This window comes from Coccomyxa subellipsoidea (assembly GCF_000258705.1).
Source record: "Coccomyxa subellipsoidea C-169, whole genome shotgun sequence".
In the NCBI taxonomy this organism is placed as follows: Eukaryota; Viridiplantae; Chlorophyta; class Trebouxiophyceae; family Coccomyxaceae; genus Coccomyxa; species Coccomyxa subellipsoidea.
In genome coordinates this window covers 1,324,829-1,347,455 of record NW_005178041.1, presented here as the reverse complement: position 1 = coordinate 1,347,455, position 22,627 = coordinate 1,324,829, and the positions used below count along the sequence as shown (strand labels likewise).

The following is a 22,627-nucleotide window of genomic DNA, read 5'->3' as shown; positions in this document are numbered from 1 at the left end:
ACTTGACATGTACATGACCATGCTGAGGAACAAACCCTGCTCTTCCAAACTCTTCAAGTGAGGTACCCATCGATGATCTCATGGGTTATGCATGACTATGTGCACCTACGGACACGTGTCCCCAGCCGGCCACCTTCAAGCAAGTTGCAACGGCCCGCGGGCCACTACAGAAAATATTGGACGAGATGGTGTTCTATTGCAGGATTGATTGTACCCTGCTGTTTCACATGCCACCACCGTTGGATGATGACCCAATCGGCAACACAGAGTAAGGATATCCTCGATGAGCGCTTCATGGTGCGATAATTATATCATTATTATTTGTCATGCATGACCAACATGCAACCCTTGGACCCCGGGCCCGTCGTTGGAAAGGGCGTCCTCAGCAAACAGAAAACCAATATCCTCAAATCAGACTCTATAGCACAGAATATTAACTTCCGTAGATCAGCAATCTGCAGCTGCTTGGCAACAGGACAGAGGCGCAAATGGTCGTGACAAATGCTGGCAACCGCACATTGTGCCCACCCACTGTGCAACACTCCACTTCAAGCATCGATCCCTCATGGTTGCGACTATGATGCGGCTTGCCCGGACAACGCAGCTTCTAGTCTCGTCCTCTCCTTGGGTTTGAGCTGGCTGTAGAACTCTTGCATGACCTGCAGACCAGGCAATATTGGCCCACTGAGATGGATCACATCATGACACCACATCATCAGTGCGTCATAGGACACGACATGAGCAGCCAGACATGCTACCATAAGAAAAAGTGAGCAGCTCACCGTAGGAGGCAGGCTGCTGTTCATTTGCTGCAGCAGCGTCACAATCTTCTGCCACGTGTCAGCATCCACCAAGCTGTCCTTTCCGCCGCTGCCCTTGCCCAAGCACTTTGCAAGCACCGCCACAATCTTGCCCAGGTTCTTGTTGTTCTCCCCAAGCACTCTGTCTCCCAGCAGAGAACCCCTCAATACCTTTTTCCCCACAGCAAATCACCCAAATAAAAAAATATCTTGTCCACCCGCAGCTTTTCGTTAGCCATGAATGGCGGGTTCCTATATCTCTAGACAATGACTCTAATTCCACCATACAAGGCGCTTCTAAAGCTGCCCAGAGGGACTGATCATCATTATCCTGTCTTTGTCAACCATGCATGGCAACAGGCATGTCATGAGCCAGCTGGCGGCGCGCACCGGACGTCTGAGGCTTGGAGGTGGCGCACGAGCTGCGCGTGCACATGCCGGGCCTCCACCTTGTCCTCCCGCAGTGGCAACGAGCTAATCCACACGTCCCACGACTGCGCGGCCGCCGACGCCTCTATGGCGGCCCCGTGGAACTCCAGCACCTTGCCCAGCGCCGCCACCGCGTTCTCCGTCGCCATCTCATTGTCCTCTTCCCTGCAGATGCACCAACCAAACCCCTTCAGGCAAGCTTGATCAATCAAAATGGAGGTTTGACAGTCTGCGGTTCCCTCTTGGATCATCACTGTAAGTATAACATGCTGTTCCTGCCAGAGGAGAGATGCGTCTGCAGACAGGCTATCCTTGAAAAATGTTCCAACGCTCCAATCATAACAGTCAACAAGAGAAACAATAGTTTGTGGAGAGCGGTAGAGGCTGGGGGTGCACATACAATACAGGCACCATGCACGTTGCACTCCTACTGCGATAGAGTGGATGGCCCGGGCCAGGTGGCAGCAGGTGGGGTCACCTGCCATCTGGCGCGGTAACGATGCCGAGGATGTGGACGAGGGCGGTGGGGACAGTGGGGCGGAAGGCTTCCTGGTGCTGCGCCGCGAGGATGCCCAGGCCGTACACGGAGCACTGCCGCACGTTGGCGTCCTTGTCCTTACACCCCTCCAGCAGGTGCGGCAGCGAGTAGCTCAGGTACTTGGCCGCACCTGCACGCAATCGGAATGGCTCAAAACCCTCCTGCTTTCTTGTCTCCACACCAGCTCCCCATTGCTCAGCTGCTGAGGAGCTGCATGCAGTGACAATGAAGGAAGAAAGGCCACAAAGAGCTCTAGGTGTACACAAGGGGGTGGCAGGTGCGGGTGCACAAGGCGGCAGATTCAAATGAGGGGCACTGCAGCGCGCTTGGTGGTCAGTTCTTGCTACAGCTGCCCTCAGCGCAGCCCGCAGTGCGCGCGCACCGGCAGGGGAGAACTCGAGGATGTCGTCGAGGATGCAGATGGCGACGCGTCGTTCCTCGGGCGTGCGCTGCGGATCCAGCAGCGGTGCTAGGGACGGCAGCAAAGTATCCACGAGCGGCATCGCGCTGTCCCCGTGACGCTTAAGCACCGCCGACAGCACCGACGAGAACTGGTCCAGCAGGTCCTCCTCCCCCTCGTTCTCCTCCTGCAGCGGGAATAGGGCGCACATGAGCTCGCCTCCACGCCATGATGGCTCCTTGCAATCATTCTTCGGCACAGCTCACACAGTCCTTCAACTGTCTCACTGCTTTACGCTGCCCCGAACTCCTTGTTCCTTGGTCCCCAAATGTCTGCACTAGAATGTCCGAATGCGACTCGTGCAACTGGCAACCGAACAAGCGACGGCAGCCAGGCTCGTGGCGCAGCGGCGGCGGCATTATTGGGATAGAAGCCTGTGGTGACGTGGCTGAGCGAAACGACATTTTCACCTCCAGGGCCTCCGCCTCCTCCTCGTCAAAGTCCTCGGCGCTGCGGCGCAGCTGGCGCTCAGCGCGGCGTTTCATGGAATCGGCGAGCAGGTCGCACAGGCGCTCAAAGGTGACGCCCAGCTTATCGATGGGCAGGATGCTGACGTCCAGCAGCTCTATGATCTCCTCCACCGTCTCCAGCAGGCTCGACATCACCTCCGTGTCCGGCTCCTGCCCCGCACAATCACATAAGGTTACTTCACCTGTTCTGGCACATGCTAGCAGAAGTCTGGCTCCAAAGGCTTGACCAGGAACCCTCCATTATCAGAAGCATCTCTTCTGAGTGTGTGTAGGGCCTGTGCCCCACTATGGCAGTGGGCAGTCACAGGAGCAGGACAGCTGGCCCAACTGTTGATCATCCACGACAGTGACGAAAGACAGCCCGGGCCTAGAAAAGCCATGACAGATACGGGACAAAGGCCGGGTCCGTGGAAGCAATGAGCGTTGTGGGTCCGGCAAGTGCATGTGTGTGGGCAGCTGGGGCCTCCGCCGCACCTTGGCCATGGTCTCCATGAGGGGCGCCCAGATGAAGTCGACCATGCGGCGCACGTAGTCGGCGTCGGCGCCCGGCAGGCCCTTCTGCGCGGCCAGGAAGGCGGAGCGCAGCAGGTCTGGCAGCGACTGCACCGCGGCCTGCCGCACCTCCTCGTGGAAGTAGAACTTCAGCAGAGGCAGCATGATCCCCGTCACCTGCACCACCCCACATTCAATCACTCGCTGACCAAGGTGCACTCTGTCACATGCAAGCACAGCACTAGCTCGCTGGTTAATCTGCATGAGGAGTGTGCAAGCTGGCACCCAAAAGACATCCACTGCAGCTGCATTTGCAGCTCTCCTGCACCTGCACCCTGTCTGGCGTATGGGCAGAAACAAAATATGCAATATGATTTTAAGATTCTTGTGATTTCCCCCCTCGTCAATGCACGCAGTGTGCAGCGGTGGTTGGCTCACCTGTTCCACAAAGGGGTAGAAGCCCTCCTTGAGCTCGTCAGCATAGCAGCACAGCATGTTGCAGGCGGTTGCCTTCTCCTCCAGCACACTCGTGCGCACGCTCAACTTCCTGTCTCCCAGGTAGATCGTCTCAATCTGAAAACAGAATGCCAGCCAACGGTCAGGCACATGTCACTGTTCAGGCACAGCTACACCCCTCAGCCCTGGAAAATTGCCCACATAAAGTTCTTGTGCGCCAAGATGCGGTTGCCACTGCCTCTCCTCTCAATTCCTGTCACCATTCAATGCTTCATGCGGAGTCTCTCAATGCTTCCCGCATGCACACTGCAGACATATCACTGCCATGTCACTGCCATCACACAAGCTCATCTCTGGCACACACAGCCTTGTCACACAGTGCATGACATGCATAAACTTGGCAGGCGGCAAGCAACGCACATCCTCGTCGTTGTCATCCTCATCATCATCAGAGTCTGCCTCGGTGACGCGGACGTCCGGCTTGAGTTGGGCGCTGTGCAGCAGCGGGGGCATGACGATGCCCAGGTAGGGCAGGAACTCCTCGCCCAGGCTCTTGCAGATGCGCGCGCCCGCCTGCAGCATGTACCCGCCCGTCGGGTCATCCGCATCCGCCGGCTGCGCCTGCACCACAAACCCCGAGGACTCACTCCAATACCCCTAACAACCTTCTCAACTTAGCAGAGTTTAGGGAATGGACATCAAGCGTCTCATGGTTATAAATAATAGAAGGGGCCCTTGTAGTATATATTTTGATGGGAATGCAATGGTCGAATGACAATTTATGTTGGGGTTATAATATAATAAGATAGGATGTGGATACACCGTGATGGAAGCGCATGCCATCATGCCCCGCCACACCCGCGTGCAACATGCACCTTGGGCAGGTCTCTCGCCATCACTTTAAGTAAACCAAGATGTGGATGTAGAAAAGATCTGGATTAGGACAAAGTGCGGGCAAGGGGCGTGCCTGCAGGGTCTGCATGAACTGCATGACGTGGTGGGCGTCCTGGCGGAACTGCTCCCTGCCGACGGCCATGCCCACCAGGCTGATGCACTCCAGCGCCTTGGCCCGCAGCAGCGCGTGCGACTTGTCCGTGGCATTCGACAGGATATGCCGCAGCAGGGGCATCACCTGATCAAGGATCATGGCTTAGTCAGCCCTCAAGACAACGCGAATTTCATGCAGCGAATCATCAGGAGAATTCGTGCGTCTGTGCAGAGCAGTATGACTCACTACCGGGTGCTGGCTTCACCTGGTCATAGTACTTGACGAACTTGTCCTTGGCACAGTCAGCCACGGAGGCCATGGCGGTCAGCGCGCCCTCCTGCACCAGCTTCTGCCCGTTCTGCAGCAAGCCCAGCAGCTTGGGGATGAGCACATCCAGGTACGGCGGAAGCAGGTCCTGCACAACCCGTCCATCACATCAGTTTTGGGTGCATCTGGCACAGATTTGTGATGCACTCTGTTATATGCTCAAGCACTGGTTGCCAGTCTTGGTCCTGCTCTTGCGAGGTCCAAATCACCACTGCGGTCGGCAAGGAGCAAGAGCAGTCAGCGGTGGACTCTAACAGGAAGCTATCTCTGTGACGACGTCACAGTTTTAGGATTCCTGCATTATTTAAGGGCCTCCAGACTCAGCTAAATACAGATACGACAGGGAGTGACAGCAGAACAGGTGGCAGCACCTGCTCGCAGTTCTCGGAGAAGTTAACGACGGCTGCGGCGGCGTGGGCCTGCACGCGGGGCTGCGTAAAATCGTCCATGACGGACATGAGGCCCGGCAGCAGGCGCGCGTGCTCTGCCTCCTGCATGTCCGGGCCCAAGTCCGTGCAAAGCTGCCCCACCGCCTGGCACGCCGCCCACCGCACCTTGCTGTGCGCATCCCGCAGCCCCTGCGCGCACGTGACAACACTTGCTCATCCCAGCCGCCGCACGAAAGTTGCCGCCCAAATGCCGCACAACTGTCGTCCCACCACCCCATGTGCGTAGCTCCTCCACTGACACCAATCCTTGCCTTCCAAGCCGAGCGCCACACATGTAGTGCATTGCTCAGACTGCCTCCGGATGCAGCGATTGCGGAATCCACATATCATCTGGCTTCTGCATGCGGGACCAGCTGAGGCTTTCTCCGACGGGAGTAAGTGTTTGATATGCACACCATATGCCTTCGTGGGCCCAGGTCAGGACATTGGAGGCAGGGCGATGCAGGGAGAGGAAGGAAGGTCAAGGCGCACCAGGAGGCAGAGGTCGGCCAGGCCGGAGATGTTCTTGGTGAGGACCTTGACACAGCCCTCTGCGATCTGGGACAGGCAGATGAGCGCGGCGTGGCGCTTCTTCCAGTCGGGGTCCTGCATCAGCGCCGGCAGCAGCGTGGACGCCAGCGGCACTATCGTGTTGCCGCCCAGCGCCAGCGATATGCGGTCCAGGCACTCCTGCCCAAACTCATACCGCTCTCCCTCCCCCTCGCTCTCGTGCCTGTCGCTGTCCGCCGCGTGCCACCTCGGATCGTCCTGCACGCGCATGCAGAACCGCCTGAGGATGCCTGCTGTGACATGCGCATTGAGGCCAGGGCCGGAAGATCTTCCAGAGGAGCTGCTGATATTGTCACAATCCCAGAACCATCAAGGATGCATGTACATAGATTTTTAGAAGCGCTTGCACAGCCGCATTTGAATTTCCAGCTTTCGTTGAGCAGGTTTTGCCATTGAAGGGTAATTTGGCAGTCTGCTTTGGTTGATTAATCTATGATATAGCAGCACCAGTATATGTGGGGCACAAAGGAGCAGCAGGCAGCAGCTGCAGCGCACCTCAACGTCGAGTAGGAAGGTGACTAGGCACTGGAAGAGGCGGGTGACCTGCGCGGGCAGCTTGCGCATCATGCCGGGCGCCTTGTCGCGCGCCTCAGCGAGCGTCACCAGAAACTCCGCCGCCAGCTGCCGCGTGCTGTCCTCCAACTCTTCGGCCTCTGCCACCTATCAAAATTGCATAAACACTTGCTTGCGGCTGTTCTTACAACAGCTAATCTGAACCTGCCCCTCACCCTTCCAGTCCCTGCATAGGCTGCCACCACCATGCATCGACTCTGCGAGGCAATTCCACCGGCAACGCAGTTGCTAGAAGGGCGATGTAAATCTAGATAGCTGGGTGAGCACTGGTATTGAGAAAGGCCCTCTCTAGACAACAAACAAATGCTATCCTAAAGGCCAAGTCTCTCTGTCCAAAGTACTAGATTGACGGGGCATGGGCTGAGGGTGTGTGTGCCCACCTGCAGCATGGCGTCTGCGATCTCGGGCAGGTTGCGGCGCAGGAAGCGCGGGTGTGCCTCAGCAATCTCGATGAACAGCTCGAGCGCCTCCTGCGCAGCCCCCTCATCCCCCGCCTGCAGCGTGTTCCAGATCAGTCGCAGCTGCGCCGGGATCGTGCTCTGGAACTTGTCCCGCTCCACCGGATCCTCAAGCTCCTGCATGGCCACCAATCCAACTGGCTGCAAGGGCTCTCCTTGCTTTTTCTGTAACCACCTGGACCATCTCACAACCCAGACACCGTACAAGTCCAGCGTGCATAACAGCACTGCAGCTGAATATGTAATCCTTCTTTAAGTTTCATTGATCACCGGATCCAGGAGAACCCTCAATGACCAGGCAATCAGCAGTAGCATTCTGCCAGGCCAGCCTGCAAGAGCGCAAAGAGGTCCTCCATATGGAGAAGAGCCTGCCCAGGCTTGATTGTCTAGCCCCCTGCACCACCACTAGCATCGACAGCACTGGAGGCCGACAGCGCTCAGCACGATAAAAAGGGTCCGGCACCTGCACGAAGTTGGAGGTGGCGCGCATGGCGGCCAGGGCCACGTCCTGGCTGGAGGAGGCCAGCGTGCGCGCTAGCACCTCGTGCAGCGTGCCCATGTACTGGCGCAGCGTGCCCATGATGTGGCGTGCCAGCTGCGCAAACACCAGCAGCGAGCTCTCCTGCAGCCGCGTGTCAGCGCTCTGCACGCACTGGAAGATGAACGGCAGCAGCTCCGGCCAGCCCAGCTCCTCATATGTGCCGCTGGCCAGCTCCGCCACTGTGTCGCACACCTGGGGTGTGCACCATCTGCTCAGTGCCCCCGCGCAGGACTAGGTTGAATCGCCCACCTGCCATATTTTCTGTCAGCAGGAAATTGCCAATCATTGCGCACCTTCTTGGAGATGGTCTGCGCCTTCTCATCCTTTATGCAGTTCAAGAGCTCTGTCCTGATGAGTGCCTGCAGGTGAGCCAGCAGTATGTTGGTGATGGAGCTCCAGAGCACAGCTGTCAGACAGGCAGCAGGCAGAGCAATTTGCATACCTGGACTGCAGGGCTGCATTGTGGCCACAGCGATGGCTCATCTTTCGTGAGGACCTGCACCATTATGGAGCACTTCTGAGCACACTGCATGATTGGCCAGCCAAGCGCACATGTTCTTCAATTCATTTAAAAGGTGGGCATACCCTACGCAGCATGACAGCGCAGAAGGCCCTCGACTCCATGTCTTGGGATTGTCTGAGGAGCCCAATCAGGTTTGTAGCTGTTACGTCCGCATTCTTCTTGACCTCCGTGAACAATGCTTCGGCTGCTTGTCGCTGATCGTTCTGTGGCGATAACATTTGCGAAATCATCATCGCAAATGCATTTCTATCCGACAGGATTCTCTGGACATCCGTAGACGCCATGTTCGATACACAATCCAAGAAACAATTTCTCAGGAAGACTATGTGATGACCGTCAGGAATGTTGATGCTTCAAATCGCGTCAGGCGGCATGTCGATACCACTTCAACAGGACAAGCCTTCAATTAAACATCAGAATATTTCAATGAGCAACAAGAATCTGCTATCGAACTGAAGATGCTTGTGCATTTGCTCGTGTCCACCGCCCACCATACTAATGTTAGTAATCGGTGATGAATCTGGGGGAGGGAAAGAGGAGGAAGAGGAATGCAAAAATGCATTTGCAGATGTTACTTGCCAAATTGTGCACGTCCATGAAGTAAGTTCAATCTCGAATATCTTCATTCCAAGTAGAGGCATGGTGCCCCAAAGGCTGACAGCCCCAAAAGGTTTTTTGCAAGTTAAGAGAGAGAGAGACACCTTGGAATTGTCTACAATATACACATTTCATTGGAAGAAAGGAAATTCAAGGGGCCCCAACAATGCCCGCTCCGCTCCCGCTCTTCACCTTCTTGGCATTCCGCTTCTTCTTCAATTTCTCCTTGTCTGCTCCACCGCCATTTTGATGAGACGCCGACGATTGCGCATGCCCCTTACCATCTGCTGCAGCTTCTCTGCTGTTGCTGTCCCCCTCCCCCTCGTTCCTCTGACTCACTCCAGGGGCAAACCTGTCACTGCCGCCATTCGCTTCCTTGGCGCTGTTCTGTCTGTCTGCTCCGCTAGACGGCCGCGGCAAGCCGGGTGGCAGGCTGAGGCCAGGCTTGTGCTCTTTGGCGGGAGCTTCCCTGTGCCGGTCCTTGCTGTCCCCAGTGAGCTCAGGATACTCGGCCTGCGAGTGTTTGGGTGGTGCTGCCTGACTCCTCTTGGCGGCATGGAGGTAGCCTTGCTGCTGCTTTGACGGACCAGCACTGCCGTTCACCTGCTCCGGCTTCCGGCCCTCTGACCTCTTCTCTGGCTGCGAGGGTGCCACTGCTGCATTCCCCTTCTCTGAGGCCTTCTGTGGGCGGCCTGACCCCAGCGCCACATTAACCGGCACAGCGAGTGTCCGTGCAGGAGGAGCCGGCTGCTCCTGCTGCAGCTGCCCCTGCGGCGGCGGCGCCTGCTGCTTTGCATCTGCATTCGCCGAGCCGCCGCTGCCGCCGGCGGCTCGCTTAGCACGCATGTGTGCTGGCGCGGCAGGCGTGACCACCGCGCTGATCACAGTAGGCCTCTTGGGCGCCACAGCTGCCTTCGCTGCGCCTGTAAGTCAACAAAAGATTGTCAACTCCAGCCCCGCCTCCGCGTGAGCACCAAGTATACACATTTACGAAGCCTGTAAACCAGCGCAATCGACAATCCAACTCACATCAAATCAATCCAAAAGCGGCATGAAAAATCGGAGGGTATCAAAAGAAGCCAGGTGTGTGAAGGCACCTGGTGGGATTATCAACGCTGTGGAAGTCCCAGTGGAGGATGCTGCGTTAGGTGCGGGTGGTAAGCGAGCAGGGGCCTCAGGGCGATAGAAGGCTCCATTGGCGCTCTGATAGAACGCCTCAGGATGGGTGCGCATGAAATCTGCCAAGCTGCCGTACTTGGCCTGGTAGGCCTGATCCCACCTCCTGCCCCCAAGAGAAGCCTGCACAGGCAACCGCGCCATGACAATAGAGAAAAGGTGATGCATGAGTGATGATGTTTGCCATGGCTTTCTTTATATGACAAAGCTAGACCTTCAAGAAGAGGCAATGACTGACCTCCAGCTTCTGGTAGTCATTCTGGGAAAGTTTCTTGGCGTGTGCCTCTCCCCTTGGCACGATGTCAAGAAGCGCATCCACCAGTCGCTGCTCTGAAAGCAGCTCCTGTGCAAGAAAAGACCATGTCAGCATCGTCAGCATGACTTTGCAGATTTGTTAACAATAGCCACCGAGGGTGTGTCAGCTTCAGCAGCTCAATGCAGTGAGCCAGAGACTCACAGGGGCGGTGTCAGGGACGGCGCCGTAAGCAGGGCCGCCGTTCATGATGAGATGCAGCTCTGGTGCAACGCTGCGCTGCGTAGCATCCAACATGCTCCCACTCTTAATCCCCTTCTGCGGCACCGAGCGGCTGGTGGAAGGGGTGGGCGTTGCCCTGCCCTCTGGCTGCGCCTGAGACACACAAGCCACAATCATTGATAGTCCCTTCTAAGACCACAAAAGTTGCAGTTCATGTTTCCATAGCAACACAACGAACCATCATCTGAATAGTCAGGAATGGGAAGGATAGCAAAACAGCATGAGCGCACCCCGGGGAGCGCCGCGGGCTGAGGGATAAAGGGCAGGGGAACAGCAGCTGGCTGTGGCAGGCGCAGCGCAGGCCCGGTCACAGCAGCCCCTTCACGCAGCTCGCGCAGCTCTGCTTCGACTGCGGCCTTGGATGCCACCAGGGCGTCCAGCTCTCGGCGGTAGTGCACGTCCATCTGCGCAATCTCGCTCTGGAAGTGCCACACCTACACACCCATCCACCCAGGATACTCTCAGTACAGTCTTAGTCAAAGAAACCGTGTTGAAGCAATTGCAGCAAACAGCACATGTATGGAAGAACAAAGAACAGTTTCCAAAGGTGACAAATAAGGATATCGATGTGAAGGCCAGTGAAGCTCCTTGTGAAGTGCCAGATCTTATTACTGCAGGAGGTGAGCTCACCTGCGACTGCAGGTTGTTGACTTGCTGCTGCAGACGGCTGACCTCATCCTCCTTGCCCTTCACCAATCCTTGCCACTGATCCATCATAGCCACCATCTCCGCCTTTCGTCTCTCCTCCTCCGGCTGCCTGCAGAATTGAGCAGGCCACATGCCACCCGTCTCTATGCGCAGTCTATGAGCATGACACAGACCTGGAACACATGTGGCACAAGCCAACGTCCTGTGAAGAACCTTGAAAGCAGGGCTGAGGATGGGTCACACACCTCTCCGCTGCGCTCTGGTGGAGGGCAGAAATCTCAGCCTGCGCTGCTCTGAGCTCCTCCTCTGCTCTCCCAGTTGCTGCCTCGGCTGTCGCCACCTTGCGCGCAGCCTCGGCGTCTGCCGCCCGCTGCTCCTCCTTCCAGTGTGCCAACACCGACTCCCTGGACCAATTCAATAAAAAGATCAGGCAATTCGACGAGAGATGCATCATGGTTTGCATGTCACAGAATGTACCTTTGATCTGCGATGGAATCCTTAGTATTCGCCCGTGTCAAGCAGCCGCGCACCTGTTTTTAACGTGTTGTTGGGCTTCATACAAAGCATGGTGCAGCTGCCGCTCCTGCTCCTGTAGCTCATTCACCTGCTGTTGCAGTTGCCGCGCCTTCGCCACCTCTGCCTGCACATTTGAGTGTTCAAGTCATAAACAAAAAAGCAAAGAGCGTATCATCGCAAGGAACGAATTGATGTTGAAAATGAGATCACATGCGTACTTTGCAATTGCTCTCGGCTTGGGCAAGCCTGCTCCTGTGCAGCTCGCCTGCTGCATCAGCCTTTTCCCTCTCTTCCTTCAGCTCGACATTCAGCCTTTGGGCTTCAGACCGATCATGCAGGATCGCAGTAACAACATCTTGAACCTGCAATTGCAAGAACACAAATATGTCAGCGTCGTACAAAGAAAAAGTCTCGATAATGCATGATCACACTGTCAAAACTCGGCGAAAAATGTGTGCAAAGGATGATCGCGCAAACTTGCCGTAATACGCACTAGCACATGTGCGGGTGACAAATCTGGAACCGAAAGTCAAACAGTGCACATCATGGTAATCCCAACCCCACCTTTGTCAGGCGGCCCAGCTCGCCTTGCAAATCTGCCTGGTACTGTTGAAGACCGTGAGTATCTTTTGGTAGGGTTCTGCTATGAAGATTGCCATGCAAAGCTGAAATTCGCTCGCTCTCGCTGGACTCACTGCGGGCAGCGTTGTTGTTGAGTTGCACATCCTGCACTGGCCCAGACTCCGGATGGTACGAACCATTTTGTGGCTCAAAGCCTTTGCCAAATTGATCAGTGTGCCCAACTGAATTGAAGGCCTGATGATTCGTTGCAGGCTCAAAGTTATGAAACGGCTTGGTGCTTCCAACTCTTCGATGGGCCTGACGCCGAGATCCCTTGTGCTGCGATCGGGAAGCTCCTGAATCCGACATGATGACTGCAAACTCAGAATGCTTTCTCCAAGCCCCTAAGCTTCGTATATGTGTGATACATGAGCATCACAATTCCCGCTGCAAGACGTGCAAAGAAGGCAAAACGCCGTCCTATTGATGTCTGTGCTGGTTCGATAGATCTCGATGGCAAGCAGATGAGAAAGACAAAGCGCATTCACTGCAAGGTATTATGATAATTATTGTACTCGTGGGGTCTGCAACTCGAGGTCATCATATTATAAATCCGTGAGGCACGGCTTGATTGTAGATATGTGCAGTTGCAATCCTGTCTGGTGACTTCAGCAATCCTCATTCGTTCTCCTCCAAAGGTCATCGAAATCTGCACTTTATCACTGGTGTGGTATCAAGGTGCACATACAATGTTATCATCAACCCTCAGGAAAGTGGCTGCCACCTGCCTTAGGAGTGCAGCCAGAGAAGCACAGCAGGAAAGCAGGTAGATGATCATGTTCATTGCTGCGCTCATGAGTACTGCAATTGCTCTTTATTACATGTTCTGAGCAGATTTCTAATGCTGTCTACCAACTCCCTTTCAGGGTCTTGTCTGCAAACCAAACTGCACCTGCAACGCGGCTTCCATATAGCGGTATGTTGCTTCAGCTTTGTCTATGAGCATCTATCTTTCAGACAGACAACCAAGGAAAGGCACACCTTGACTCCTCCAGTTTGTGTGGAGCAGATCATAGGTCACTTGGAGCTGCCACCTCAAATGCTGATGGGCAAAGCACTGAAGCAGAAGGAGCTCATACATCTTCTGGCAAAGACATGCTTGCTGTCTTCACCTGCACCAAATGCGGTGCGAACTGCTGGACACGTGTTTTCCATGTAGAGAAATCCTGCTGCTGCCAACTGGATTCCACATGGTACCAATACTAATGGGTCCCATCAATGGCAACAGATACTCGATCGGTGAAGCCCTTCAGCAAGCGAGCCTATGATCACGGCGTGGTGATCGTGAAGTGCCCTGGTTGCCAGTCTCACCATCTGTTATCAGACCGGCTGGGATGGTATGGCGAGAAGCAGAACATTGAGGAAATCCTGCGCGAGCGTGGCGAAGGTGCGTGCATGTGCTCAGACCCTTCCCTAAGCGCTCGTGAGTGTTTGAGATGACTGAGCGTAAATACAAATTTCGATTGCAGAAGTGATACGACGTGGCCGAGATGATGGCACCCTTGAGCTCACCTTGGAGGAGCTGGAAGGCCAGACCAGCAAGTAGCCTAGCCCTGAGGGCAATCATATGGTGACAAATGGAGCGAGGGAGATTCTGGAGCGATGTGTGATGGAGCTGTCCCTAGAAACAGTGGGTAGGTTAATATATGAATTAGCAGCCTCATTGTTGCTCGTAGCCATCCCCTGACATTTGCTCTATGAATGGTAACTGCCAGCTGAGAATGCTTTGTTCCTTGCGCAGATAATTGCAGTTGCTTGGGAGCTGAAGCCAGAGTCTTTGCAGTGCAAGTGTATGACATCCTGAGCTCCTTAGTGTTCAAGTATCTAAATCTTATACCAGATCTTACGAAGCGAGGAAGCTTTGAGCTGAAAGCTTAACCAGCAAGTAAGCAATGTTGATGCCTTCAAGTGTTGTAACATTGACAGTCACTGCACGGTGCATATTGTAACTTTGCTGACCCAGTGATTAGCTTCAAGCTGATGAACTTTTAGAAGCTGAAACTTACACCCTCTTCTTCCGACACGCTGTGCGTCTCATAATCGTGACTCCAGCTGCAATGAAGTGTAATATGCCAGACGCTCAACGGTTCCCAGCTAGAAGTCCGCCATAGTGGGTCTTGGTGCACAGGGTGACAAAGTCACAAGCTCTACTTTCCGCCCTTGTCCCCCTCCTTCTCCTCCTCCTCCTTGTCTGTGGACTTGGTGAGGCTGGCAAGCGCTCCCTGGAGAGCAGGGTCGTTGGGGTCCACGCCTGGCAGGCTGCCCAGCAGCGAGTTCACATAGTCTGTGTCGTTCAGGACATCCGCCACATCCCCCTGGGGAGCCTTCCCTGCCTCAGCTGCCTCACCCTGCGCAGACACCACACCTTTAACGGGGCTGCAGCAAGCCGTACTGCCTCAATCACAGCATACTTTGCTTGCCCAAGCCTAATTTTACACGCGGGGAGCATGCGCAGAACACACCGCCATGGACATCTGCAGGGCCAAGCGCAGGTCCTCATCGTCGACATCATCCATTGCCGCGTCTACGCCACTGCTTGCATTTGGGGCGGCTGCAGAAGGAGCGGCACTGTTGGGCTGAGCCTCGCCAGCAGCTGCACTGTCAACCTGTCCCAGCAGCAATCATGTTGGATGTGAAAGGCGCTCTGCGCCCTCCTCCACAGAATGACAAACTGGTGTGCATATTCACAGGTACAGAAATAAGTCATTTTACGGCTCAAAGCTGAAATGCTAAATTGATCAGGCACTGAGAGGACAGCAGCCCTACCTGCATGGACATTGCCAGGGCTTGCTGCAGCAGAGCGTCCTCGTCCATGGGCGTGGCCTCATCGACAGGCGCCGGGACAGCAGCGGCTTTGTCAGCATCGCCAGCCGGGGCTGCAGATGGCCCTACAGCATGCAGCAAACTCCCGATAAGCACACAGGAGGTCGTCTCGCAAGAATGAGCCATTCATAGCACTGTCACACATCGACAAAATGCCCTGCCCTTCACACTGCATATATTGGATTGCTTGCGCATGAAGGACGTGAATGTCGTAAGAGCAAAGTACGATGCACTGTGCACACCTGCCTCCCCGGCGGTGCCCTCCGCGGCGGCAGCGGCAGCAGTGGCAGCCTCCTGGCGCGCGCGCTCCTCCTGCATGGAGACGCGCAGAGCCATGGCCAGCTCTGGGTCCATGTTGGGGTCCACTCCAAACTCGAACGCATCCCCGCCAGCCGCACCCTCCCCGCCGGGAGCTGCGCCGTAGCCGGCCCCGCCGTCTATCTGGAAGATGGGCGAGCCGAACAGCATGTCCGACAGGATGGTCCCCGCTGGCACGGTGATGAGGTGCGAGTTGTCTCCCGAGTTGACTGCCGCGATGAAGCTCTCGAGCTTCTCGCCGTTGGTCTCCTCACTTCCAAACGCCACCACATCTACCGCCACGTTGTTCTTCTTCAGCTTCTTGGCCACCTTGACCAGCTTGTCCTGCAATATTGTCAATCTCAGAATAAAGGAAGAGCAGTGCACATAGCTCATGCAAGCATGGAGATGACCTGGCATCGAGGAAAGCGTACGAAACGATCGGCTCATACATGTACAGCTGGCTTGATAGCAGGCTTGATAATCAAAGAAAGATTGCTTACCTTGTCCTCAGCGATTGGGCTCCCAATGAAGATGACTATTCTCTGCCGCTGGTTTTTGTTCTGTCGATGCTTCAAGGCCAGCTGCGCTATCTGCACCGCGCTGGACAGGTTTGCCTGCCCTTCAATATCCAGGTTCTGCAGCACAGAGGCACGGTTCATCACCTTTGAGGGCATGGTACACGCCAAGTCTGCCTCCTCCGCACGTCAACAACGCAACCCTTACAAGAAATACCGAAAACAACGATTGTGAAGGACTTGACCAGAGGACTTCTCCCACCTGCATCGAGTTAAGGATCTTGCCCAGGTCAGGTGTAGGCGTGACAAGCACACGCGGTGACTTGCCGGCCATTGTCAGCACACCAACAGTATTTTCGGGATTCGCCTCGGTCTTGGCGCCCGCTAAAAGATTGACAGCATCAGCCTGGGCTTGGAATCTTGTTGGTGCATAGTCTCCATTCCTGGTCCATTCGCTGTTGTCAATGCAAACTACAGTAGCTTCCATAGTCAATCACCGCAATCAAAGCTCTCTAGAATGGAAGGTCCCTCGGGTGAATTGATGTTTTTTGAGCTGAGCAAAGCTCAGACAAGAAGGGGTTTCTGGAAGCCCGCTTAGCAAACCCCGTGAATTAGAAAGGGTCGATGCAACATCTAAAGAAACACCGCGAGGGCATCGATCGGCTTTGCATTTCGACAAAAAGTGACACGAATAGCAGTTCAACCTTCAGGAAAGAAGCAAAACTCCTGGTGGCTAATTGTGCACGTCCTCAAGGATGAAGATCGCTTCAGTTGTGCTGATTGCAGTGTTTTGCACACTTGTCTGTTCAGGAAGTGCGGGCCTGTTCGATCACAGCAACGTGATCAAGCTTGACAGCAGCACATTCAAAGAGAAGGTAAGATCCTCTAAACTTTTGCACCATCCTGAACATTCTGGAGTAATATCTTTCCTGATTGCTTCCACGACCATCACCACGTCTTGAGGGACTATTATGTGGTTTATGTGGCCCTGTGCATCCCAAATGTTGTCTAAATAGAATGGGTGACCTGTTTGAGTAGTCAACGTTGCTGCTCGGTGCTGAGGGCGTGCCTGTTTATGGTGTAACTCTTGGCTTACCTTCTATGGCGAGAGTGTGTTTGAGTTTTCATTTGCTGTGACAGGTTGCAGATGGAAGGGTCTACTTCATTAAATTCTTTGCACCGTGGTGTGGTGAGTTTGCTGACTATGAAATACCGGTGTAGCTGTATAGCGGCGCATGACACATCTGCTGCAGAATACAGTTGTGCAGGTCCATCATGCGCCAATGCCTTCGTGTCTGTGGGCCTGATCCTGACTATTCTGTGACCCTCAGGCCACTGCAAAAAGCTTGCGCCAACATGGAGCCAGCTGGCAGACAACTACAAGAACAGCAAGGATGTAGTAATCGCCCAGGTCGATTGCACAAGCGCCAAGGACGTGTGTGAGAAGGCTGAGGTGACAGGGTACCCGTCTCTGAAGTCTTACTACAATGGCGAGAGCCATGCAGTGTTCAGAGGTAAGTTTCCATGCATATGATTGCTCTACAAGACCAGGGAATGTACAGCCATGCTGAACTGCTTGGGGCAACGAAGTGAAGATAAGCGCCTACAGGATGGCACTGCTGACTCACCTTGTATGATCATGCAGGCGGCCGAACACTGGAGGCTCTCAAGTCTCATGTGGACGGGGCAGTGAAAGAGTTGACATTAGAGACTGTTGCTTAATCCATGCAGTAGTCATGCCTGGAAGAGACTCAAGTATTTTCATTTTGATACTGGGCATGTGACAGGACAAGAACAGCACATTACTTGTACTACTGCTGTCACATCATGAGTGTCAGGAACTGTAGGAGAGCAGTCAAGACTGATGGACGTTACAAGTGACCCAGTTACCGGCTCAGCTGAGGAGATGGCTATATCAGATTCTCGGATTTGTCCACACGTGGTGCACAAATAAACCAGCAACATTTTAGCACAAACAGGAAAATAGCCTCGCGTTGGTCACTGTACAGTGTATACATTAATGCAATATTGATGCGCATCAATGATAATGATCTTGCAATTGCAGAGCCACACTCAATATTCAGGAGGAGGCATGATTCAACCATTTGCATGCACACGCATCTCTAATGATGGCCCATGATGCCCGGGGCACGTAAGGTGAAAATAGATGTTTGCCAGCTTCAGCACTTGTGCTTCTGGTCTGCCAGGCATAATTCTGTACAAGAAGTGCGCAATGCCACCAGCAAATGCTGACATGTCAAATTTCTGTTCCTAGCTTGCAATTGGCCTATCATTGATGTCCTGCACCTCCAAAGGGCTAGCACAGAATGGGGCAGATCTTCTGCCCAGAAATTTGTGCGCTCATGATCATGTCCACTGGCATGCATGTCAAAGCTGCAGGAGAGAGCTGCTCTTTTTAATAACGAAATTGCCATGCAAGACAGAAACAGTTATGTACATTGCTGAATATCTGACAGTGTCACAAATCAGTCCTGGGTGTACCCATGGAAGGGACAATAGCTTCACTTCTCGAAAATATACCTCCGAGGGAATTCAGACAATCGCAGTGCTCTCAAATGGGAATCCTTGAGAGTCAGTTTGCTCCTCTCTGCTTCTCTTAGCTACATCTGCATAAAGAGTGAGGGTTGTCATTCATCGATGGCTTTCATGCGCCGAACCTGCATGATCTGCTGAGGTATTTCTGTTTTCTGCCAGAGTTTTCCTGCCATTTGCATATATACAGTGCAGCAAACATTGCCTGATTCTTGTTTTCAGAGGGGACTCCTCACCAGATTGCATAAGAAGATGACAGTGGCACCACACAAGACTCCGGTTGGTACATCGCTCACCATGCATCCAAGTCCTCCAAGCGTTAGGCTCAGACTCAAAGTCCTGGAAGTTCCTGCACCCTCACAACAAACGTGTTGATTCCCAAGAGAGGCATTGCCCCACAGATGTGTGTCAACGCACGCTGACTCCTGAAATTCTCCAAATGGCAGCAGAGTATGAACACTCCAAAGGTCCCAGTGTGACGCACTTTTGCCCCCGTTCTCAAAGGCCACCGTTAGAGGGGGCCCTGAGCGATCTCTCCCCTGCCCGATGCAGCGAAGCCCTTCTCCAAAGTCCTTGATGGCCTGAATTAAAGACCGCCCCGAACAATTTGGCCCCTGACCTATGCAACGGATGGCACGCGCAACACGCTTTCCGTGGTCCTCAATGGCCTGAGTCAGAGGCGGCCCCGAGCAATCCTCCCCCTGTCCGATGCAGAGGAGGGCACGTGCAACGCCCTTCCTATCATCCCTCCTGGCCTGAGGCAGAGGCGGCCTCAAGGCTTCCTTCCCATGTCCAGAGCGGCGGGCCTCTCTGGACCCTTGCCCAAATTACTGCTTAGCTTCCTGGATGGCCTGGCTCATGGGCGGCCCCGAGCAGTCCCAGCCCTGCTCAAAGCCACAAGCTGCCCACCTAACGTCGTCCCTGGCTGCCTCACTGGCTTGACTTAATGGCTGTCCCTCTTCTTGTCCCACACCCTGACCGGCATGCGCGCTGGCCTGAATTGCATGCGACCGCCATCCATCCGCGCCCTGCTCCACATTCCTACTGGCCTGCACAGCGGCCTCCGTCGGGGTTGACACTGCACCAGCCTTCCTCAACCTCGTACACCGACTGGCCTCCCCCATACGTTGAGTCAGAGGTGCCCCATCGTTTCCCTGCCCCACGGGCTAACCAGCACAAAGCATGGCCTCCGTCACAGATGGACCATTGATGATCTGATTTGCGGCATGAAGAATGAGAATTATGTCCCTCGCCTCCCACAAAACCTTTACACAGTGCGATAGAAGCCCTTGAGCATGCAGAGCAGGTTGCACAAAGTCCCTGCCAAAGCGAGAAGAGGCAAGCAGCCACATTTCAACCCAGCTGTAATTAACTGCTGGTGCCCAGAATGTCGATGTCTGTACCTTTTCACGTTGAGATTCTGGCTGCCCATCCTTGTCAGTCCAGATCGCAAGAGGCGGCATAGGCGGAAGTCTGCCCCCGTAGTCAGGACCCTCATGCGTGGGATGGCTGCTGCTGGCTGCGGCCAAGCGCATGCTTCCACAGCTGTTGCGCCGCTGCCCTCTCCCACAGCAGATGCCATCATTCATCTGCAGCACATTCTGCACATTTATGCATCCCTGTAAAGTGACGAACGACTTCAAACTTTGAAGCCTCAGTCACACGTCATCATAACCTCTACTGTTTTCCACAAGCCTCAAGGAGCGCAATGGCACAGCTGAATCCAGTGAGGGCTCTTGTTTACCACCAGAGATCGCTTGATGGGGATGGAATACGAATGGACCCATCTCGTTGTCTGATGTCAACACACATCCCTGGACCACTCCAAGCCTGCAGGATATTGGCATGCTCCTGGATTTTGCTCCTAACAGGATATTGCTTCATAGGATCGCTGGCGAATGAATTGCTTCTGATCTGGTGGTCAGATGGGAGAGGACACAAAGGCTGATCAGCTGCATCAACCCCCATCATAAAGCTTCATTGTCATTCCCTTAACCATCATCCTGATGAATTATTGCTAAAATTGCAGCTCAGCCCGGGAATCAAGAATTCCACGCACGTGCCGCACTCCCGGCGTGACGTCAGGACTCCTGAGCGACAGTGTTGACATCAGGAGAAGAGTGCAGGAAGAAGGTCGGGTCTTGCCTCAAGAATTTTTGTCTTCTGAATTTTCGAAATCCTGGACCAAACTAAGCTCAGTACCACCGTTTGTGCTTGTCAAGGAAATTTCACCCTGAAAAAGTGATCTCAGAGGCTATATATAAAAATAGCCTTTGATTGGCGTGGATCAACACCAACGCCACGAACATCAAAACCTGCATGCCTGCATCAGTCAGGAAATGAGTAGGAGCATCTTTCAGTAACATGAAGACATTGTAGGTCGCTTAGAAGTTTCAGTCAGTCTTGAAGGTGATCACCAATGGGCAGAGGCGGTAAAAGGGGCAGAGGGGGTGGGGGGGGCAGAGGAGGCAGAGGGGAGGGCGGAGGCTTTGAGGATCAGTATGGGGATGCGGGCATGTCTCAGGACAGGGACGAACACATGGGATTCAGCAGTAGAGGGGGAGCCAGTGGTGGACGCATGGGAGGCGGAGGCGATGCAGGTGATCTTGAAGCCACCGGCGTAGCTTCTATTGGGCGGGAACCTTCATTTCGCTACTTTACAGCAGTGAATGATCATGTCCTTCACTCCATTAAATCTTGCAAGCGGTGCCATGCAGGGGGTGGTAGGCACGGCAGCAATGTGAATTTCATCAGGCATGTTCCCAAGTTTCTCCAGGGCCACATGCACCTACTAGGCAAGCCCCAAGACAGCACGGAGGAGCAGCTGACAGCCAAGAAAGCTGCTCCAGACACTTGGGACAGTGAGGAAGACGATGAAGCTGAGAGGCAGGTCGGGACACCCCCACTGGATGCAGATCAATTCCTTCTACCTGCCCAATTTTATGAGTTCCGGCACTGCCCAAAATTGTGCGAGATTGCCAAAGTCTGCATCATGTGCTTGTATATGTGGCATGCGCCATGTCGGTTACTCTGTGTCTCTGGCATTGAGCAGGATGCGCTGCAGAGAGCGGTAGCACAAGATCCCAGCCTGGTGCAGCAGTATCCAGAACTGGCGAGCCATGTAGCAAAGAATGAGGCTGAGGCGGCAAAGGAGCTGGGGAACAAGGCATTCTCAGAAAAGAGGCATGTGCTGCCCGGCTTGCCAAACAATATACTTCCTGGTGCTGCGCATGCCATCTTTTCAAGTGCACAAGCTTTGCTTGAAAATCCATGATTTGAGGCTGTGCACTGCAGGTTTGCTGACGCCGTGGGACACTTCAGCAAATGTATAGGGCTCGACAAGATCAATGAGATCTACTACAGCAATCGTGCCGCAGCGCTCAGCGCCTTGAAGCGCTATTCAGAGGCCCTGGATGATGCCAAGATGGTTGTCAGGCTCAAACCAAAATGGGCAAAGGGCTGGGCGCGAGCTGGAGCTGCCCACCTTGGGCTCGAAGAATGGGCAGAGGTAGATACACATCTCTGCGTGTTCTTTTTCCCTAGTCCCTGATATTATCTTGTCTGCTGTGTTCATGATCAAGCATGTAACTTCCAGTATGTCCAACCCTGATTAGACTAAAGGGTGACTGATCTGCTGCTGCAGGCAAGGGAGGCGTATGAAAAGGGACTAGAGTTGGAACCAGATGATCGCACAATGCAGGAAGCGAGGCACAGGGCCCACATCAACGAGCGGAAGGCGATTGAGGCTCATCAGCATAAGTTCAAGAGGCGAGAGGGTCCTGGGGGACTACCACATGCAGGCAGCAAGCGGACTGGTCCCCCAGAGAAGAAAGCACGCAGTCAGGCTGCAGCGGGCGTCAAGAACAAATCAATGCTGTCATTTGCAGGGGAGGACGAGGACTAGGAACCCCATTCTGATGCAGTGGTAATTTTCAGCTTATTTGGATTTCTGAACATCTATCAAGTCTGGCAGGTCTTTGTGCACAGGATTTAGCTGAGAGAAAGTTATAGAGACGATTGATTTGTATTTCTTACTTAGAAGCCACCAGATGGATGTAGTATAAGGTTGGTACCTGTGCAAGCATGAGGTGAAGGAGGCTGAAAGGCAGGTTTTCGAATTCGCAGTGCATCATGTGGATTGAGGCCATGTAAGGACCGTGATGAACCACTTACATTGTGTACTGGTGTTCTACATGATTTGACATCCGACTCTCATGTCTGCTGTAAACATTCATGCATCCTCTGATGAATCATCACCATCCTTGCCTTTTGACCTTCTCTTTTTCTTCT

General features: G+C 54.1%; 6 protein-coding genes across 6 annotated transcripts; 3 read left to right on the top strand and 3 right to left on the bottom strand.

Annotated features, from left to right (window-relative positions):
* Positions 1–575: 575 nt before the first annotated feature.
* Positions 576–8,283, bottom strand: COCSUDRAFT_11749 (ARM repeat-containing protein; the record flags this gene model as incomplete). The annotated part of the gene is made up of 18 exons (XM_005650965.1): positions 576–942; positions 1,191–1,394; positions 1,708–1,897; positions 2,150–2,354; positions 2,638–2,847; positions 3,172–3,366; positions 3,628–3,762; positions 4,066–4,291; positions 4,632–4,777; positions 4,899–5,048; positions 5,332–5,538; positions 5,881–6,156; positions 6,454–6,618; positions 6,912–7,106; positions 7,453–7,722; positions 7,824–7,889; positions 7,973–8,026; positions 8,116–8,283. 18 exons carry the CDS (start codon positions 8,281–8,283, stop codon positions 576–578), a joined length of 3,429 nt encoding a protein of 1,142 aa, XP_005651022.1.
* Positions 8,284–12,650: 4,367 nt separating this feature from the next.
* Positions 12,651–14,074, top strand: COCSUDRAFT_52345 (zf-DNL-domain-containing protein). Its single transcript, XM_005650964.1, has 6 exons — positions 12,651–12,912; positions 13,013–13,062; positions 13,156–13,272; positions 13,375–13,533; positions 13,616–13,780; positions 13,888–14,074. Exons 1-5 carry the CDS (start codon positions 12,836–12,838, stop codon positions 13,690–13,692), a joined length of 480 nt encoding a protein of 159 aa, XP_005651021.1. The 5' UTR covers positions 12,651–12,835; the 3' UTR covers positions 13,693–13,780; positions 13,888–14,074.
* Positions 14,075–15,095: 1,021 nt separating this feature from the next.
* COCSUDRAFT_11974 (hypothetical protein) lies at positions 15,096–16,271 on the bottom strand (the record flags this gene model as incomplete). Its single annotated transcript, XM_005650963.1, has 3 exons — positions 15,096–15,611; positions 15,770–15,904; positions 16,047–16,271. The coding sequence occupies 3 exons, from the start codon at positions 16,269–16,271 to the stop codon at positions 15,096–15,098; spliced, it is 876 nt and encodes a 291-aa protein (XP_005651020.1).
* A 30-nt stretch (positions 16,272–16,301) lies between these two features.
* On the top strand, positions 16,302–17,477 carry COCSUDRAFT_83574 (hypothetical protein; the record flags this gene model as incomplete). The annotated part of the gene is made up of 5 exons (XM_005651502.1): positions 16,302–16,317; positions 16,595–16,659; positions 16,925–16,973; positions 17,116–17,237; positions 17,430–17,477. 5 exons carry the CDS (start codon positions 16,302–16,304, stop codon positions 17,475–17,477), a joined length of 300 nt encoding a protein of 99 aa, XP_005651559.1.
* A 1,687-nt stretch (positions 17,478–19,164) lies between these two features.
* COCSUDRAFT_59011 (hypothetical protein) lies at positions 19,165–19,919 on the bottom strand (the record flags this gene model as incomplete). The annotated part of the gene is made up of 2 exons (XM_005650962.1): positions 19,165–19,386; positions 19,749–19,919. 2 exons carry the CDS (start codon positions 19,917–19,919, stop codon positions 19,165–19,167), a joined length of 393 nt encoding a protein of 130 aa, XP_005651019.1.
* An 837-nt stretch (positions 19,920–20,756) lies between these two features.
* Positions 20,757–22,241, top strand: COCSUDRAFT_39562 (TPR-like protein; the record flags this gene model as incomplete). Its single annotated transcript, XM_005650961.1, has 5 exons — positions 20,757–20,937; positions 21,055–21,227; positions 21,390–21,524; positions 21,618–21,845; positions 21,981–22,241. 5 exons carry the CDS (start codon positions 20,757–20,759, stop codon positions 22,239–22,241), a joined length of 978 nt encoding a protein of 325 aa, XP_005651018.1.
* Between the last annotated feature and the right edge of the window lie 386 nt (positions 22,242–22,627).

Bases quoted from the DNA above. Each gene is read 5' to 3' on its own strand.
- COCSUDRAFT_52345 (XM_005650964.1), top strand. From the start codon at position 12,836: ATGTTATCATCAACCCTCAGGAAAGTGGCTGCCACCTGCCTTAGGAGT. The intron at 12,913-13,012 runs GTAGATGATCAT...ACTCCCTTTCAG, and splicing joins GAAGCACAGCAGGAAAGCAG to GGTCTTGTCTGCAAACCAAA. The intron at 13,534-13,615 runs GTGCGTGCATGT...TTTCGATTGCAG, and splicing joins CCTGCGCGAGCGTGGCGAAG to AAGTGATACGACGTGGCCGA.